We start from the raw sequence: 17901 nt of genomic DNA on the forward strand, positions 1-17901 counted from the left end.
ACATAATAAATAGAAGCAGTAAAATGTTTTCGTGTGTAATAAAATTAACGGTACCAATACATGTCTCTTCAGTGATGCTCGTGGCCAAAATATTTGAAATCCAAAGCTTATATAAAAGATGAAGAGCTATAATCCATAAGGTCCAAAAAGTATAGCCAAATCAGTGAAAGAAATCAGAGCTTTGCATGAGTGAGATACATAGGCGAGTGACTTATTTCAAAAAGACGCTTAGTTAACGACTTTAATGCACCCACCTAACACACGGCTGTATTATATATCATTCGAAAGCTGATAATCTGTACTTTCTGTTTTGCCCGGTCGTAAAAAAAATCGTACGGTGCATTTTCTGTTAAATCAAGGTCAAAGGTCATGAAAAAAAAATCAATTTTTGCGATTATTAAATAAAACGCTATTTTTTAATTATTGTACCCTAAAATTTTTCAAAACATCATATGAACTTTATGAAACATGATACATAATTTCCAAATCAAACAAAAAATAAGAAATTCGATGCGCAAAATTTCCCGAAAATTGAAATTTATCACAAATCCTAAAAAAATGAAAAAAAATTCAAAAGCAAAATATAGCTTGGGGAATCGATATTTGTATGCTAAAAAATAGATAAATGTATATATCTTAGGTCAAGGAATATTTGTTTTGTAATTTTAAGATGTTATTATTTATTTTTGTTCATGGAACAGCCTTCTATTGAAGTGTTTGCAGTTGCCCAAAAATCTACCATCTTCAAATAGCGATCATTTTGTTAATTTATGTTAAAATAGCACATCGCTTATTGTGATTATCAGGGAGGAGAATGAGATTTCATAATAAAAGAAGGGATGTTTAAAGTTAGAACATACTATATGCGAGGTAATTGAGGTTAAACTGTTTTTTACTAAGTCAAACGTTTTTACTTTTTGTAATTATGTTTAAATGCAAACATGACTTTGCTACTAAATCGTAGGCAGCATTGAAATAAGTAACCTTGGTTGGACACACTTGGTTGTCTAGAGCGGGATGTAAACGAACTAAATAAAATGCGGCTGTTTCTTATTCAGTTTAAAATCGTGTTATATTAAATAATATTAAATGTGTTTAGAAGTTTGATCGCTTTAATTATTTGAATAAAAGATGCTTTGAGAAATTTCTACATAAGCTTTTGAAATACAAAAGCATGTCATTATGGATGTAAAACACAATAAGCAGTGTATAATAACAAAATGACAAAGTTAAATACCCCTCTTTACCTTATAAGATCATTCGCTGTTTTAGGAGTGATCGTTTTCATGGTATGCTGTGTTTTTTGGACTGTTGTTCGTCTCTTGGACTTTAATTTAATTTAATTTTGTTTTGTTTTAATTAACTTTATTTGATTCATGGTTTTAGATGTTGATTGTCCCTTTGGTATTTTTTTACTTTAAAGACATTAGGTTGCAGTAATTAAAATCGGCCAAAAATCACCTCAAAGTGAAGTGAAGAAGATAATTGCAATAAGACAAATATCCGCTAAAATACTAAGTAACTTCATTTGCTCACGGTGATATATATATATAACCAAATCGTTATCATGATACATTTAGCTACACTGATCTATCATTTTAAAACTTTTTACTACTTGAATTGTGACGAAATATACTATAGTGGCATCAAACTCATAATTAAAAACGAACTGACAAAACCGGGCAACAAACGAACAAGACAAGCAACAGTATACAAAACACAACATATAAAGCTACAGGTTGAGTAACACAATCTCCCCAAATTTTTTTGAGTGAACTTAGGGGCTCCCAAAGGGTAGGCAGATTATGTTCCAAATGTGACAACCGTCTTTTTTTGAATTTATTTATTTAAAGTGGATTGGGAAACAAGATTTGCAACTTAAATTATTCTCTTTCCACTTTGCGTGAGCATGCGCTGCCTTGTAGCGGCATTAGTCAGCTCTTTTTCGAAATCTACAAACATGTGTTTAACGTGCAAGAGATATGGCTCTCTCTTTATACGGGTCAGCCATGTATCGTCTCCTTCCGACGGACTTTCATTGTTTTCTTAAGACCACACTCACAAATGGTGTCTAGTAGAGCCGAAAATTCAGTCCCTGAAATTTTCATTACGGAACGGGAATCGAACCAGGAACCTTTGTGTTAGTAGTTCGATGCACTAACCACTACACCACTGCTCTCTTTTACCCGTCTTGTGGCTCATGTATTTCCTAACTCGGTGATAAGCCTTATTCGGTTGGTCTCTTTCACGGCAGAGGTTACGGCAGTTTGGTTACGTCGATGGAACTTATCAGTCGTCATCTGGCGAAACAGATATCTCATAATTGTCAACCAACTCGTAGTGGCGTCCATGAAATTTTCAAAGGGCTGATTTCAACTTTGCATTTGAACTCTGGTTTAGAACCATGTTTAAACCACCATTTTTCTTCAAATGTCCTGTACCAAGTCAGGCATATGACAGTTGGTATCGAATAATCTGTTTCTTTGTATGTTGGCGTGTGTTTTTTGTAGCAGTTCAGTGTTTCTGTTATATCGTTGTGTTCCTCTTTTAGTTGATGCGTTTCCCTAGTTTTTGCTTTGTGACCCGGATTTATTTCAGTTACTAGTAAATCGATTGATCACTATTGAATAGCGGTATACTATAGTTGCCTTTATTTCAGAGTATTTGCGGCTCAATAAATCGGTCTCCTCCTTTAGTAGTATAGATATGCAGGCGTTGCTATAATGTTGTTAGATGGAAATTGGAAGTTTATAATTTTGTAGTAAGGGTTGGTTTAATGGGTTGTTTTATGCACATTTCTCTTGTCGTAAAACTTTTTCTCAACCAACCCTCATCATCGATTTCAAGATACGTGATGTAGTAAACTATATCTGTTGACTCTTGTATTTCCAATTTCAATGGAAAATACGAGTCCAACATTGTCAAAAATTTTGAACTCTTTAGTGAGATGACATCATCTATATAGTGGAAAGTGAAGTTTCAAGATAATGATAGCTTCTTTTCAGTCGTCATCAGAAAATCTTGCATGAAGTCATCCTTGTATGAAAAATGAACTAGTCATTCAAGCTATTCAGGAAGTCTAGTTGTAACTAGAATCTTTGCGTATAAATGGATATTTATTTCAAAATTATTCTTATTTTATGAATTAATACATGTAAACAATGAACAACGCAGTTCAAGCAATCAAGAAATCAAGTTTTATAATGTGTTTACTAGTTTTTTGAAATTCTTTGAAATTTCAATTTTCATCAATTTATTTTTATTTATTTTGGTCTAAATTTTCAATTCACATAACATATTAAAATAAAAAGGTCTTTTTACTACATCAATATTGATAATGAAGCTACAAATCAAACAATTAGAAAAGTCAAAATTTCTTTATTTCAGACTGGTAGTTACAATGCAGATTGCAATCTCCTAGTTTCACCCCCTTTATTTCAAGCAATAATACGATTCGCGCACATATTTTTTTACTCTAAATTTTTCAGATTCTTAAGAATTTGTTTATTAAATCTTACATTAACCACATACAATGTTTAAATAGGAAGACATTCTTAAAAGCAGTGATTTCGCAGATGGCGGTATTTTGGGCAACTGTATGAGTTGTCATGATTTGCTGTTTGATTAGAAGTAAGCATACTTTTAGGAAATTTTATGATGTCAAAAACTTCTTTGATAGTCATTACAGGGTATTACTTAGTTTAAAGTGATTAGCAGTTGCACCAGAAAGAAAAATTTGGGTTTTCACACATTTTGTTAACTTTTACTCGAATTTCAGGAAACATGTCCTCTCTGTCAAAACACGCTTTAAATATTAAAAAATGCATTTGAATAATAACTGTTATTCGCTCTGCTAAAAGTTTAAATTGTTTGCATATGTGAATCAAGTATATAAAAGTCATATAATGCAATCAGGCAGAAATCTTCAAAAATATGCACTTATTCGTCCTTGGCCTTTGATCTCGATATGACGGAAATTGCACCGTACGATTTTTTTACGACCGGGCAAAACAGATAGTACAGATGTGTAGCTTTAAAATGATATAAAATTTAGCCGTGTGTTAGGTAGGTGCATTAAAAATTTAATTTTATGGGTTAAGTCACTCGCCTAACATTCCTTAATTTAAAATAATTTCTAATATTTTGTAACAGCAAATTTTAACACAAAAAATCCGTATTACTGACGTGTTTAACCATAAAGATCTTTTTCAACTGAAAAGTGATTTTAGATTTTTGAACATAAAAACTACATTTTGTCATGGCATTCAACTTTCCCAGCATGTTTTCTCATCTGATGGTTCTATATAGGGCGTGTTTTTACTGGGTTTTTTTTTGCATGTCATAGTTCATTTCAAAAGAAAAGTGAAATCACAAAAAATACAAAACTATACTATACGAGGAAAATTCAAAACGGAAAGTCCCTAATCAAATGACTAAATCAAAAGCTCAAACACATCAAACGAATGGATAACACCTGTTATTTTCCTTGGTACAGGCATTTTCTTATGTAGAAAATGGTGGATTGAACCTGGTTTTATAGCTAGCTAAATCTCTCGTTTGTATGACAGTCGTATACAATTCAATTATATTGAAAACAATGTGTGGACAAAACAAAAAAAAACATACAAATAGAGCAGAAATTATTTGGTTTCATCATAATCGTAATTAAATATGGTTCTATCTGTAATACAGAAGGATAGGACAAAGAAGTAATGGCATATTTCCCTTGAACTTGCTTTACTAAAGGTTGGAAATCATTTGGCGAAACAACTCAATATAGATACCAGAGTTAATATTTAAGGCACAGACCTTCTATCGTTTACATAAATCTCAGCATAAACCCTCGAAGCAAACAGTTGTAAGACCAAAATCAGTTATAAAATTGAATAGCACTGTTAAACAAATATCCCAAAAAATGATTTTGGCCATGATAACCATTTATACACCCAAATCTTATCGCAATATTTTAAAATTTTCAATTTAAACAACCATATACATAAAATGATGTTCTTAAAAACTCAAAGCAAACATATAAAGGTGTGATACTCTAACTTTTAGTTTTTTTTTGTATTGGCCACAGCATGAAATATATTCAGGGAAACTGAATCTATCTCTTTAAAGCAGCATTGTTTCTTGCACTTTCCCTCATATATTTGTATATACTGTAAGAATAGTTCGGCTGTTTGGTGAACGTTAAGATAGATAACTGAATACTGGCACTTCATTATTAAAATTGTTTAAATAACCAGGTAACTTAATTTTCAGCCTCATAATGTACTGTAACAATCTGCAAACGTTGTTTGGGATATGTCTGCCAGGTTGCAACGAGACTAGTAGCGGTAAATTGCTCTTTATGAACATACACACAAAAGTTCCGGGCAATCTCCTGAAGAACAAGAGTTTTGGCACCACTGATCGAGTTCCCCTGATTGTTTCTTGTATGAACTTTGTGCTCTACAGACTTTCGGTTCTACTGAATTCGACGGTGCCTTACACTTGCAGGTGCAAACAGCAGACGGACAATTTCCATATTGGCAAAGAGAATTGCACCAATCGGCAATCTGCTGATATTTACTCCACAGTGTAACAGGAGAACAAACTGACTTTTGTGGTTCTGAACAAGTTTCTGCTGTTGATTTTGAATTCATAAACATTTTTAATACAAGTTTGGAAAGACTTGGCGATAGTTCTTTTTTAGAACCTTTCGGAGACGACATTAGTTTAGGGATTGTTGGAATATCACCGTTTTCATTCTCTTTCATGGATTTAGATATTGTATCTTGAATTTTCTGACGAAATACTGATAAGTTAGGTTTTGGGACTTGTGGTTGATTCATTTGCATTGGTCCTGAAAGAATTTGGTGTCTAACTAATCGAGATCGTGATGGATAAACTCCTCTCATTCTGCTTCCACTGGCTGAAGACAGACTATTTGAAATATGTGCAGGTACAGTGGAATATGTGTAATCATGACCAGCTGTTTGGCCAATATTAGATGCATCATCAGTATATGAAGTTCTTAATTGAAATCCGGTTTCCACTATATCCATTGACGGCGACGGAACGTCGTCCATAGAAGTTTGTTGTTGAAATCCAATCTCCTTATTAGTCGTTTCAGTAATATCATCTGCTGCTTTCAACATAGATATGAAGTTTTCTCCAGTTTTGATATTTTGCGAGTCATCCATTTTATCATTTGTGTCTACAGAAATTTCCGACATAATTGATTCCTTATTTTCATTTGACATAATCGAGTTTTCTAATATTTCTTTATTTGAATTTTCACCTTGAATATCGTTTATTGTATTTTCTTCATCTCCATCTTTTTTACCTTTTCGTGAATTTTCAGAGCCCTTCTCTTTTTCATCCAAGTGACTACTTTTATCCGTGTTTTCGTCATTATTCTCTCCCTTCGTATTAATCAGGGAATTTGGTTCATCGTGTATTTCAGCTTCATCTTCCATATGTTTACGTATGACATTACTACGTCTACCAGTAACCACAACTGTAGACGCCGTAACATCCGGTAAAGTGTTTACCGACCAGGAATCGTCATCAAATTCATTCTTTTCCTTTTCTTCTGGGATATCATCCCATTTCTTTTCAACTTGGTCTATGTCATAACCTTCTTGGTCAACTTCCGAATCTGTATAATCATGTGTATCACTTTGAAAATAATTGACCTCTATTTTATCTCGAGGAATGGTGTTCATGACGCTTTGAGTTGGGTGCTGTGAATCGAATGACAGATGGTTATATGGTTTGACCTTGTCTCCTTCTATGTCGGCGTCCTTTTCTCTTTCTATTTCGGAGTCCTTGTCTCCTTCTATGTCAGCGTCCTTGTCATCATAATCAATATTATCAGCTCTGTAAAGAGAATTTTCATTCCAAGGATTAACATCGACTGGAAATAATTTAATTTCACGCTCCACTGATTCTTTATGGTTTTGGTGATTTGACAGATATTTTTTAGTGCGGCTGTTCCTATAGCCCATATGATTGTCAATTTTCATTTCATTGTCTGTGTCGTCACTATCATAGTCTTTACCTAAGTCAGCGTAAGCGATATCAGAACTCTCGTCTGTTGACTCTGTATAATCAAAATTATCACTTTCCTTTGAATTGTTATCAGAAATATCATTAAAACGATCACTAGTGTCTTCATCGTCATGATCACCACCATCAGAATCGTGAAGATCATCATCGTCAGAATCGTCAAGAACTCTATTTTCATCTGGGAAGTATAAATCATTTCCTTTGGATAAATATTTGTTACTTGCTAAATCCTTTTGTTTATCTCCCGTTTCATCACTTTCTGTAGATCCTCCTTTCATAAGACCTAATAAACTCTTCTCATCACTGTCTAGATCTATATCCTTTGTTTGAGCTAAAAGCCAGTCAATATCTAATGATTCGTCACTTTCACTTTTGGAGTCCACGGATCCCTGTGTATCCGGTATCATCGTTTGCATCTGTAACATCAATTGCACATTTCTATGGAACTCTTCAATGTCATCCGCATCTTCTGCTATTTCATACAAAGCTTTTTTGGTTTCAGGTGAGGACATATTGATCAAGCGATGGAAGTCTGACCAAAATGCGCTGTTTAATAGAAAATTATCTTCGTCATCCATCATTTCTTCCATCGAATCATCTGCCTCTGAAGCATCTGTCGTTGGAATTTTCGAAGGGGCAATTTGAATAGGTCGTATATTCCGGATAGCGTTCGATTTGGTTTTCCTTTGATTTTTTTGAGGACCAATAGTTGAATAAATGTTGACGTGTGGTCTGTTGTTTCTAGAAATTAAAGGTCTACTATTTTTATATGGACGTCTTTGATTTCGAATATCGGGACTAACTTTGTTTTTATTGAACCCATTTCCTTGGGGTCTAGCATTTCTAAAACCATCTCTGTGAAGTCCTCTATTATGTTGAATATTTTGACGTACTGGGTTTATCGTTGGGTAACCATTTCGTAACGGTCCTCTAAAATTTCTACTTATGGATTGTCCTTTATTTCTTCCGGTATTTCGTCTATTATCAATAAATCTATTGTTGTTTTGTCCAAAATTTCTTCCATTATTCATGAAACGTTGGTTGAAAGGATTGAAATATGAAGGAGTGGTCATGAATGGATTAAATTCGTCATAATAATCTGGAAACATTCCCTGAGTTGGAAACATGAACGAATCATACATGGGGTTGGGCGTTGTAACCTGATAATTTGGCACTCTTGTTACCATTGGAAACATACCAAACTCATCAGTAATGGCTATATCTGCACAATTGATAAACTGTTCTTGTTTCCCACAACCTTTGCATTCCTTGCGGGTCATTGGATTTATACCCGAATGTTGTCCTGAAATAAAAAAAAGAATGATGTATTACAAACATTAAATCTTTTTTGACTGTGTTATTAAGGTGTAATCAAAGGGATATTTGTACATGTGTATGATCGTGCCTTTTTAACTTTTTATTATTCGAGCATCACTGATGAGTCATTTGTAAACGAAACACGCGACTTGCGTAAATATAATATTTCAATCCTGATATATATGATGTGTTTAATTACAACCACTGCGTCGATGCCATTCCTGGTGGAGTTTTAATTGCCCGAGGGTATCACCAGCCCAGTAGTCAGTACTTCTATGTTGACTTAAGATATCATTGATATGAACATTATTATAAATCAACTGTTAACAAAACTTTGCATTTTTGAAATACTAAGGCTTGTCTACCTTATATAAGATTATTTTGGCAAATTTGTGGTCCTTAATGCTCTTCAACTTCGTACTTTACTTGGCCTTTTTAACATTTTTTTTATTCGAGCGTCACTGGTGAGTCTTTTGTAGACGAAACGCGCGTCTGCCGTTAATATACAATTTCAATCCTGATATCTATGATGAGTTTGTTTGCATACTTATGAGCATATACAACCGAAATGACTGCATCATGTTGTCGCTTTGACACATTCCCAATTTCCTTTCTCAATTTTAGCACATCAACTTGATCAGTCCTGTTATCTGTTTTCTTTGTTACTATGTAAAATTATTTATCATATCAGCATATTAATTGGAAAGTTATAACGCGTTGTTTTTTAATTTGATTGGAATCTTCGCTTGAATCAGATTTAAATCACTGAGTGTTCTTTTTTTTTTTTTTTTTATCTTTATAGCTATGAAGTACATACAATGATACATTAAAACTGAGATGTACAAATGTACAAACATACTCAATATCACGCCTATGCTACTTTTGTCTTTTCAGTCGCCATTCTCATGTATCAGTTATTGAAATCGCATAAATAAACATCTTAAAACGTGAGAGGCTCTCAATTTGTCTGTAACTGTCGAATGTCAGAAGCCTGGTCAGTTGTTGTCGTGTGTTGATGTACTTCATAAGTGTTTATTGTTTCTTGTTTTTCATACACCAATAGATTAGATCGTTTTCCTGTTTGTTTTGTTTCACACGGGTCATTTTGAGGTCCTTCATAGCTATTGTTCGGTATGACCCAATGTACTGCATTGATGGTCGTACTTTGAACTATAATTGTTTACTTTTAAAACATTGTGACTGGGAGGGAGAGTTGTCTCATTTACAACATCTTGTTACTTCTATGTCTATTTGTTTTTAACTAATTAAAAATCATAATTCTAGTACCTACTAACCGGCCTTCCAATACCATTGTAAAACACATTGTCTACACGTGACAAAGTCGGGTAGTTTTACAGTGTGTCTTATTTTAAAATCACTCTTTTGATTGGTTGTTAAGTAATGTCTATTTCCATCTCCTTTGATCTGTAATATATACTGGTTTAGACACTGTTGAGTAACAGGTACCCTAGGGCTATCATGTGGGCATAGTCTTAGCTCTATATATCCACCATGATTCGCAGTTATATCTGAAACTACTTTTATATATTGTCCTGACTTGTATGTCCTGGCTATTATCCCTTTGCCATACCTGAAATTATAATCAAAAGAGAATTATTTTCTCCTTTGATATGAAATTACAGTATTTTACCGATGGTTTAAATCACAAAACCCATGAAGTATATACTGTAGAAATTAAGGTAAAAACATAACAAAGGGAGTCGCATGAAATCCACAAAAGAGCAATACTGGATGTTCTGATAGGGTGAGTTTCTCCTACTATGCAAGCATTATCTGCGATGCATTGTAAGAGTCAAATTATATAACGTGTTGTATACATATTTTTACATCATTGCGTCGATACCTTTGCTGGTAGACACATGTTACCGAGGGTATCAACAGCTCAGTAGTCAGTATTTCGGTACTGACATGCTAAATAACAATCCTTTCTAAAAAAAAATATATATGAAGAAACCAAAGCTGCAGCTCTATCAGGCGAAGTTGGCCTTAGATGGATTTAGCTATTTTATTATGTTATTTTTCGTCATATAACTCTTTAATGGTTTCTATTCTTATAAATCCTTGACTTTCAATTATATAAGACTTTGAGAGTTCCAGATGAAGGTAAATCCAGAAAAGCGTCTGGGATGCGTAAAATTTTTAGCGTGTTGTTTTCATTTTTTAGAAAAGATGCATACAATCGGTAGGTTATAACTTACTTTACTCATATTCGGAATAAAATTATTAGTTACATTTTGATTTCTTCATGGAACTAATCGGTTTTGTTATTCTGTTCTTATATGTATTCTGCATGTTTAAATTAATATTGGTTTCTGAAAATTACAATAAGATGAAGTCGTAGACTTTGATTGTGTAAAATCTACGTTATAATAAGATGCGTGACAGTAAGCAATATGTCAGTTTCGTTCTATTTATACTTATGTTAAGAAAACATCATACAGAAATAATGTTTAACAGGATATGCATATTTAAAAACATATTAGTGTGTAGTAATTGTAAATTTATTCATAACCTCGACAGACGATGCCTTATTTATTTGAATAAAACATGAGTTTTAAAAAGGCTCTTTTTGTATATGAAAATAATCATTGTAAAAAATGTAGTTATAAGCAGTGACATCATTCTGCCTTTCAATGACCTAGTCACGCTAATGTTATTTGTCAAGTTGTATTTTGACTTGTTTTAGCTTTATTTAAGTAGATACCCGCGCATTCTTCTTTTGTTCATTATATGGGGATCAATATATATATATCAAGGGCAACAGTAGGATACCGATTCTCAAAGATAGAAAATCCATTTTGAATGCAAAATCCAGACGCAAAACTTGAAGGAATTGGATACACTCCAAACGAAGTAAAACAGTGTGAATGTACACGGTTAGTGTCTATTGTTCAGGATGCATCATCAGTCGAACAAATCTAAGACTCGAACAAATAATGCTCAGACACGCGAAGCAAGGAATGTGTTTTTAATTTGATAGATGCTTGTGTGCTTTTTTGTAAACTTGTTTGTTTTAAATTGTAACACAGTGATGACTGCTGAACCCATATTTTGACCATTTTATTTATTATGTCTGTTTTGTACACACATCGTTGTAAATATAACGGAATTTGATGAGACTGTTGTAAAAGTGTGAGAGGTTTAGCGCTATAAAACCAGTTTCAATCCACAATTTTCTACATTTGAAAATGCCTGTATCAAGTCAGGAATATGACAGTTGTCGTCCATTCGTTTGATGTGTTTTGTCATTTGATTTTGCCATGTGATTAGGGACTTTCCGATTGAATTTTCCTCGGAGTTCAGTATTTGTGTGATTTTATTTTTTCCTTACTTTCCACCGGCCTCATTATTCCGTGGTCCTTGGAACGGGTCACCACATACTCCACAGCGGCCATTCTGACGCTCATGTTGATTCTAGATAAGAAAAATACTAGAAAATATACAGCATAAAAGCATGTAGAGAAAAATCAGTCCTAGTGCCAATAAGAAAACTTGACATTCTCGTTTGTCTTGTTTCACATATTGTCATAACGTGGCCTTTCAAAGCACCCCATAAGGACTTGCTCATTTTTAAGGTCTAACAGTTACTTTAAAATAGCTGCTCATAGCAATGTCGTTGGTCTCTAGGATAATTTTTTCTCATTGTCAATTTATATCCTAATTTGTTATTCATATTTAGACAATGGTTAGGAAAAGCAGTGTGTCTAGTATATGCAAAATATTCAACGTGTTATTTATTTATGATGTTAGGTAAATTGACAGGACGACATTAAACAACGTTATCATTTGTATTTCTTTTATTGCAATAAAAACCTCGTTTTGGTTTTATGGGGGATGCTGTCTAATGTCTGTATACCTCAAGGTCTCCTTTAATCAATGCAAGAGTCATTGTACAGGTTTATATTTTTCATGTATTTTTTTAAGTTGCTATATTTATGGCAGCAGCCACTTGACATTCGGGGTGTCAAATACAAATTTTATTTTTTTTTGAAAAAAAAAATGGAAACAAACTTTTTTTTCAAAATTAATGCCCCCCTAATGTATCATAGAACAAGAAAAAAAATATGCGTTTTTAATGAATTTGAATTATTTTTTTTGTTGAAAATATCGAAAAAGAAGAAAAATATATTCTTACCGTAAATCCTCCACAATTTACTCCATTATCATTATAATTAGGTTCGGCACCAGGATAATTGAATCTCCACAGAGATGACCTCATGGCAGGTTCTATCATCATACCGTGACCTTTAGAAACGGGTAACGTAAACAAAAACAATATGAATGTACACGTTACTGATGAAAAAACCTCCATGATAATTTCCTTATATAGTTAAATTTAACCTAGGACCTTAGCATTTTTCAACGGTAATGTTGTTAGGACTTGTTAATCTTTTTTGTCATGTTTTATGTCATGGGCAGTTTGTCGGTGCATACTAATTAAGGTAATACACTAATTATGAAGTTAATTATCATAAGTAAATTGTCTTCTACAAATTTAAACCATTTCAATTTTTCTACTATTTTATCAAAGTATAAAAAGGCGTGCTCCATTTTTCCTAGTCGTAATGCATATTTCAGTATGGATTTATCTTCATCATCAATGATTATCGGATATTACATGTACCCATCGAACAAACAAAAAAAGAGGCAAAGAAACATCGTCAACATTTGTGTCTATCGTTTGACGTTATATACATAGTGAAGTAAATTTAAGTGATAATTCCAAGATTAAAGTCAACAATTTAAAAAAAAAAGGATGGTTCTAGTACGCTTCCGTAAAAAAGACCAGTCTGATTGTGCAATTAAGGGATGCTGTAGCTTAGAACCCCCTGTTTGAAATCAGCGAGTGAGGTACTATCCACTAAAGGTTGTAGAAGGTTGTCCCATGTTCGTATGTTGTCTAGAAAAAAGGCATGTATGTATGTTGTACGAGAAATCGTGTTGTGTGTCCTCTATCTACCGATGATGTATTATGTAGGTCTAGCGTTCGAATTGCTACGAGGACATGTACTATATATTCTGTACATCATTACTGCTTTGAATTTTGCCCTTTTTTCGACAAATGGTTGTCACTGTATAGTTTATAGCATTAATGTTACACTGCTGCTTTGATGGTAATCGTCCATAACAAACCTGGGCTGCCCGATCTTCTTTGCACGGTTTCTAGTTTCTGTGAGTAAAGGTGTGTGAAAAGGTCCCAAACTGAGCATGCGTACTCATACATTTGTCTATCGCAGTGTATCAAATAGCTTTTGTTCGTTGGGGACAGTGCTGAAGATTTCTGTGGATGAAAGCCTTGGTTTAATTTGCCTATTTATATTTTCAAATAAATGGTTTTAATTATTGTTTCGCCTAGGTATTTTGGTGAGTCAACCAATAGACCACTTTCGAGTTCATCCGTCACCGGAAAAAACTTGTCAATTATACGCGCCTTTATCACCGTCATTTGTGCGTTTAGGGGCGTCGTCACGTCCCTTCCAATGTTGAGCGAGTGGTTGGAAAACTATAATTCTATATTGTACGAATTATTCGGCAAATTGAATTCTCGAAATTGACAATCAACACTGCTGTCATTTGGGGAATTGTCAGTAAGTACCTACATAGCAACCATTATTTCTAGTTTATCCTGCACAAAGACGATCACTAAGACGCTTGATGAACGTAAATAGTGCAGGGATACAGGCGAGCCCCTCTATCTGGTAAATGACGTCTTAAAGGCGTGCATAATTGACGAGTTTTTGCCGGTGACGGATGAACTCGAAAGTGGTCTATTCTTAATTATGCCCACGAATGATGTAACTTGTGGGATCTGGGATGCGTTTGTTGGTTACACGTAGAAGTTGGCATTTGCTGGGATGGAATTCCATTTGACAATCAGATTCCTATCTGAAAAAGTAAAATCACAAAAATACTGAACTCAGAGGAAAATCTATTTGGAAAGTCCATAATCACATGGCAAAATCAAATAAGAAAACGCATCAAAAACGAATGGACAAGAACTGTCATATTCCTGACTTGGTACAGGCATTTTTAAATGTAGAAAATGGTGGATTAAACCTGGTTCTATAGCGCTAACCCTCTCACTTTAATAACAGTCTCATCAAATTCCGCTACATTTACATGATGCGTTAAATAAACAGTCACAATTAATAAAATAGTCAAAATATGGGTACATCAGTCATCATCGTATAACAATTTTAAAAGGAACAATTTAACAGGACACAACAACATCTACTATCTACGAACACATGGATTGATTCGAGTGTCTGACGTCAGAAAAATTATATACGTCACATACATTTGTCGTTCAATGTGCATACAAACAATTTAAAAATTTACATAGGTAATGTACGCATACCGGGTTAAAAATCAAAAGTATGTTAGAATAAATTACAGAAATAGACCGAGATTCAAACTAGTCCAAAAGTTATACAAAGAATTTATGAGAATCCCAAAATGTTTAAAGGAACAATTTAACAGGACACAAAAACATCTACTATCTACGAACACATGGATTGATTTGAGTGTCTGACGTCAGAAAAATTATATACGTCACACAAATTTGTCGTTCAATGTGCATACAAACAATTTTAAAATTTACATAGGCAATGTAAGCATACAGGGTTAAAAAATCAAAAGTATGTAAGAATAAATTACAGAAATAGACAAAGATTCAAACTAGTCCAAAGGTTATACATATAATTTATGAGTATCCAAATATTTTAAAAGGAACAATTTAACAGGACACAAAAACATGTACTATCTTCGAACACATGGATTGATTTGAGTGTCTGACGTCAGAAAAATTACATACGTCACATAAATCTGTCGTTCAATGTGCATACAAACAATTTTAAATTTTTTATAGGCAATGTACGGATACAGGGCTAAAAAATCAAAAGTATGTAAGAATAAATTACAGAAATAGAGCGAGATTCAAAGTTATACATAGAATTTATGAGAATCCAAAATTTGTTAATTCCACTACGCCATTGAATGATTTTGACGTTTGTGGTTCAACGTATATAGTAAATCATAATAGAAATATATCATAATGACATATTATAGACCAATATCATACTGACGGGATCTTTTAAAGTACAGAGTCACGTTTTAAGAACAAAAGAAATACAAAGAGTCACATATACAAAACAAATCACCAAAAAATGAAAGCCAATACAAACACATTGACGAGATGTATAAGTACCGAGCCACGTCAAACGGATATCACATAAAACCATTCAACAGTAAAAGTAATCTTAATAATAGAATAAAAACAAATAAAAGAACAATAAAACATGTTGTTAAGATGATACACAACATCAGTACGCAGAATCTTTACATCAAGACCATCGTGTATTATTTGAGAAGTTGATACGGAATATTTATCAACAAGGTCTTGGTACCATCCGATGAACTTTTTTAGAAAAAGGACGAGACGTTCTTTGACATAACCTTGGTTCATCAACTTTCTACTCAGACACTGATGACGTTTTACAAAGTCTGAGTAGGAGCTGCAAGCTCTTGAATATCGAATAAGTTGGGAAATATATATCCCATATGCAGGTGAAGTTGGTATATTGCTACTAAGGTGGGGGAAATTTATAATTTCAAAATTAAAATCGTCTCGTTTGTCATAGATTCTGGTACTGAGATGACTGTGTAAGTCAAATTCGAGATATAAGTCTAAAAATGAGGCGGAGGAAGCCGTGTCTGTTGTTTCTTTAATCTCTAGTTCTGGGGGATATATTAATGGAACCCAATCAGAAAAGTTCGGATTGTTTATGGAAAGAACATCATCAATATATCTGAAAGTGAAATTAAATAATCTGGCTTCTTTGATCCTCTTGTTTTTGACAAGTGTCTGGAGGAACTCCGATTCATATGAAAATAAGAAGAGGTCGGCAAGAAGAGGCGCACAGTTTGTTCCCATAGGAATGCCGACAATTTGTTGGAAAAGTCTACCTCCAAACTCAACAAATATGTTGTCGATAAGAAACTCCAGCATACTGACCACTTGTTCTTCTGTGTAGCATGATTTACCTTTTTGTTTGTCACTATTAACGAAATATGCTTTATGAAATCCCAAAGTAATAAATTTATAGCGTGTGCTGCCATTTTTATGTTGAAAGGCATTGTGGATAATTTCTTTAGGCGATTTTTCAATTTTAAATGGGGAATAGTGGTATACAGGGTTGAAAAATCAAAAGTTTTGATGGAACTTATTTCAGAAAGAGACCGAGATTTGAAATTGTCTAGAAGTTCTTTAGAATTTTTAAGAATCCACAGTTTCACAGTATTTCTGAAGACCCTCTTTCACTGCAGACAGAATTTTAGTCAATCTAATAGACAATTCTTAGTGGAACATGAAGATGAGCCAGCAATATACCGTTGTTTGTACGGAATTTTATGAAGCTTTGGTATCCAATACAAACAAGGTAAGTCCTCCGATTTGGTGTTCAATGTAATGTTTATTGAAGCCATGAAGGATTTATGATTTGCTAAAATCTCATCCTTGTCAAATGATATGTCTTTGTATGTGGGATTACCTGAGTGCTCCGTTATACCCAATTCTTTTACAAGACATTCGTAGTAATACGATTTACATACAAAGACAATATTATTTGAAGATTTGTCCGCAGGAACAACAACATACTTATCATGAAGAGTTGATAGACATTTCATGGCCTCTTTGTCTCTGAAAACGGACTTTGGTCGATCGTTCACACAGTTTTTCAACTTGTGAATGCGACGTTTTATCAGAGACCTGATAGTTTTAACCCATTCTGACAAAGTGTCCAGTTCAACTTCTTCTCGCTTAGCCCATGCTCTGGCGTAGTCCTCAATAGAATCCATAATTATTTTGAAGTTATGGTTCCAATTGATGTGTTGGGGTTCTCTAAACTTAGGACCATGAGAAATCACCTTTCGGAGATTTTCATGTTGAATTATATTTAGATCCCCAGTTATAACATGACCACAGGTGCTGTAATTATAAGGCGAGTGGGAACAGTCACATGTCGGAAGGTTTTTAAGTTATTGTTCTAAGTCAAGGTCCTGCAATGCCTGTTTATAGTTAGATATTTTAGGTGCAATGGTTTTGGTGTAACTGTAGGATACAGTAGGAACAGACTGATTTTGAAAATAAATAGGAATTTTAGATGTTACCTCCTTGTGATGTAGAACGTTGCAGATATTGATTGCATCGATTCCTCTATTGGCAAAATCAATAGGAAGGAATCTCCTCTTTTCTTCATGTAAAGGTTCAGATCTTACTGGTTTGAAAAGACGGAAAAGAGCTACATCACAAATAATACTGACTAGTCTGTATATTGCAGAAAATGTATTGGTGCCTCCTTTGTCAAGTGCATAATCTCTCATACGTTTAAGGAAATTAACTGGCAGTGAAAATAGAATAGTTCTTATGTAATGTAACCCTAGTGGATGATGAAGATGTGAAAGAAGGTCGTCAAAGCTCCCAGATGGTGATCTCGATTTGGAAGACTT

At 33.8% G+C, this 17901-nt stretch overlaps 1 protein-coding gene across 1 annotated transcript; it reads right to left on the reverse strand.

Annotated features, from left to right (window-relative positions):
* Positions 1-4648: 4648 nt before the first annotated feature.
* Positions 4649-12769, reverse strand: LOC134714575 (uncharacterized). The gene is made up of 4 exons (XM_063575932.1): positions 12530-12769; positions 11726-11808; positions 9669-9964; positions 4649-8359 (listed from the first exon to the last, which is right to left on the reverse strand). Exons 1-4 carry the CDS (start codon positions 12704-12706, stop codon positions 5352-5354), a joined length of 3564 nt encoding a protein of 1187 aa, XP_063432002.1. The 5' UTR covers positions 12707-12769; the 3' UTR covers positions 4649-5351.
* Between the last annotated feature and the right edge of the window lie 5132 nt (positions 12770-17901).

This window comes from Mytilus trossulus, chromosome 4 (genome assembly GCF_036588685.1).
Source record: "Mytilus trossulus isolate FHL-02 chromosome 4, PNRI_Mtr1.1.1.hap1, whole genome shotgun sequence".
Classification (NCBI taxonomy): Eukaryota; Metazoa; Mollusca; class Bivalvia; order Mytilida; family Mytilidae; genus Mytilus; species Mytilus trossulus.